Below are 1,975 nucleotides of genomic sequence, written 5' to 3'. Positions count from 1 at the left end.
TCAGCCACTCATACTACCCTCATCTTTATCCTTGATAACACTACTATTTATTGAGCACTTTAACATGTTGGGTAACATGTCAGGCACTTTGCAGAGGTTATCTTTAACTCTGTCAATAACCTTGCGAGGTAGTCATTACAGTCTCTATTTCATGGGTAAGGAAATTGAGGCTTGAAAAAATGAACTAGCTAGTTAAGTGGCAGAGTTAGGATTTGAACTCTGATCTAGCTCTCTGCAAGACCCACTCTATTTATGATACCACAGGGCCTCCACTGTAAGTGTTAAATAAACACTTGCTGGGGGAATATGTGAAGAAACATCAACTGGGATCCCTTGATAGCATTTTTAGCTGTACCTATTACTGTTATCTGTCTCCCATGCCTCCCCCATCTGTCGTCGTTCCAAATGTACTTTTTAATTTTTTAAGCAATATCAATATAATTGTCTAGTCTGTTATTTGCTTCATGTATCTGAGATTTTTTTTTTTTCAGATTTTTCTGTATCCGTGACCATATGGTTTGTTTTAGACAGATTTTGAGGACCATAGCTGCTCTTTTCACAAAACCTAATCAACCACTACGTTTGGATATAGGTTTCAAATGATGATTTTTTTCCTTTTTCTTTTGTCTGCAGGAAGATAAAATAACTACACAACTTACTCAAAACCCAAGACAAATTCAGAGAGTCAGTGATGGAACTTTGGGCTCCCCAGAGGCTGCCCCAGACACGAGGGACGGTCACAGCACCCTCAAAGGATCCAGACCGAGGGTTTCGGAGAGATGGACATCATCGGCCTGTCCCTCACTCTCGGCACAATGGAGAGAGGTTTCACCAATGGCAAGACAACCGTGGGAGCCCCCAGCCACAGCAGGAGCCCAGGACAGACCATCAACAGTCCCATTATGCCTCCAGGCCTGGGGACTGGCATCAGCCTCTGTCTAGAATTGACTATTACGAAAGTGGTTATCCCAGTCAGTTGTATTCAAGGTATGGCTTTAGGGCTTGGAATGAATGCAACTCTCCTAAATGCTTATGAATAGATTGTTCTTTTCCTTCTTCCTTTTCCTTTTATTTTTCTCCCCCTTTTTTCTTTTTCCTTCTCTGCCTTACTACATGGCTTTAGCTAAATCCTGTCCTCTCCCAAATTTGTTTCTGATGACTGAAGATAGTATTTCTCTCCTCTTTATTCCCTAGTGCAGCTTCTTAAAGAAGCCATCACAAATGCAATTGAGTATTGGGGGTTTGGGGGGGCAGTGTAGAGGGAAGAAAAGTGGTGAAATTCAAAAGAGCAGATGGAACCCTCTTGCTCTGGGATTGCAAAAGGTAGTATATGTAGACTATGGAAAAGCTTTTCTTGGAGATCCCTATAAGGAGTTCCTCATTGTCATTAGACCACTCTGCCTTGGGATTAGCATGACACTACCGGCACCAAGAAGAGTTCTAGTTCCTACCACAGTACCCGGAATGTAACAGGCATACCAATAATCCGTATTGAATGAATGGGAACTTTAAAAAAATCGACCTTAGGGAAAGCAGATAGAAACTTGGAGGCTGCAAGTTCGGAAGGCAGAGGTTGCAGTGAGGTCATTCTATTTAGGTTGGAGAATCTGGATTTCCTGTTTCCCTGGTCTGTAGCACTGGACTTAATATTTCACGGAATGTTGGAAGCCATCTATGTTGTACTTTAGGGGTAATATTTACCTGCTTACAGATTCAGGGTTGAAATTACGACTATTATTATAAAGAAATTTGTCCCTAAGAAATACTAAAGAATTACTAATTGGGCTAGGTGCAGTGGCTCACGCCTGTAATCCCAGCACTTTGGGAAGCCAAGGCAGGCGGATCATCTGAGGTTGGGAGCTCGAGACCAGCCTGTCCAACATGGTGAAACCCTGTCTCTACTAAAAATACAAAACAAAACAAAACAAAATTAGCTGGGTGTGGTGGTGCACACCTGTAATCCCAGCTACTTGGG

General features: G+C 42.3%; 1 protein-coding gene across 1 annotated transcript in view; it reads left to right on the top strand.

Annotated features, from left to right (window-relative positions):
- The window catches only part of SEC16B (SEC16 homolog B (S. cerevisiae)), a 61,170-nt gene that overhangs the window by 15,647 nt on the left and 43,548 nt on the right, over window positions 1-1,975 (top strand). The window contains exon 2 of the mRNA XM_011981466.1: window positions 634-987. Coding sequence (XP_011836856.1) covers window positions 692-987 — 296 coding nt within the window. The 5' untranslated portion in view covers window positions 634-691. The remainder of the gene's footprint in view (window positions 1-633; window positions 988-1,975) is intronic.

Source organism: Mandrillus leucophaeus, unplaced genomic scaffold (genome assembly GCF_000951045.1).
Source record: "Mandrillus leucophaeus isolate KB7577 unplaced genomic scaffold, Mleu.le_1.0 Scaffold226, whole genome shotgun sequence".
In the NCBI taxonomy this organism is placed as follows: domain Eukaryota; kingdom Metazoa; phylum Chordata; class Mammalia; order Primates; family Cercopithecidae; genus Mandrillus; species Mandrillus leucophaeus.
The sequence above is the reverse complement of the archived record's forward strand: the minus strand, read 5'-3'. Positions and strand labels throughout refer to the sequence as shown.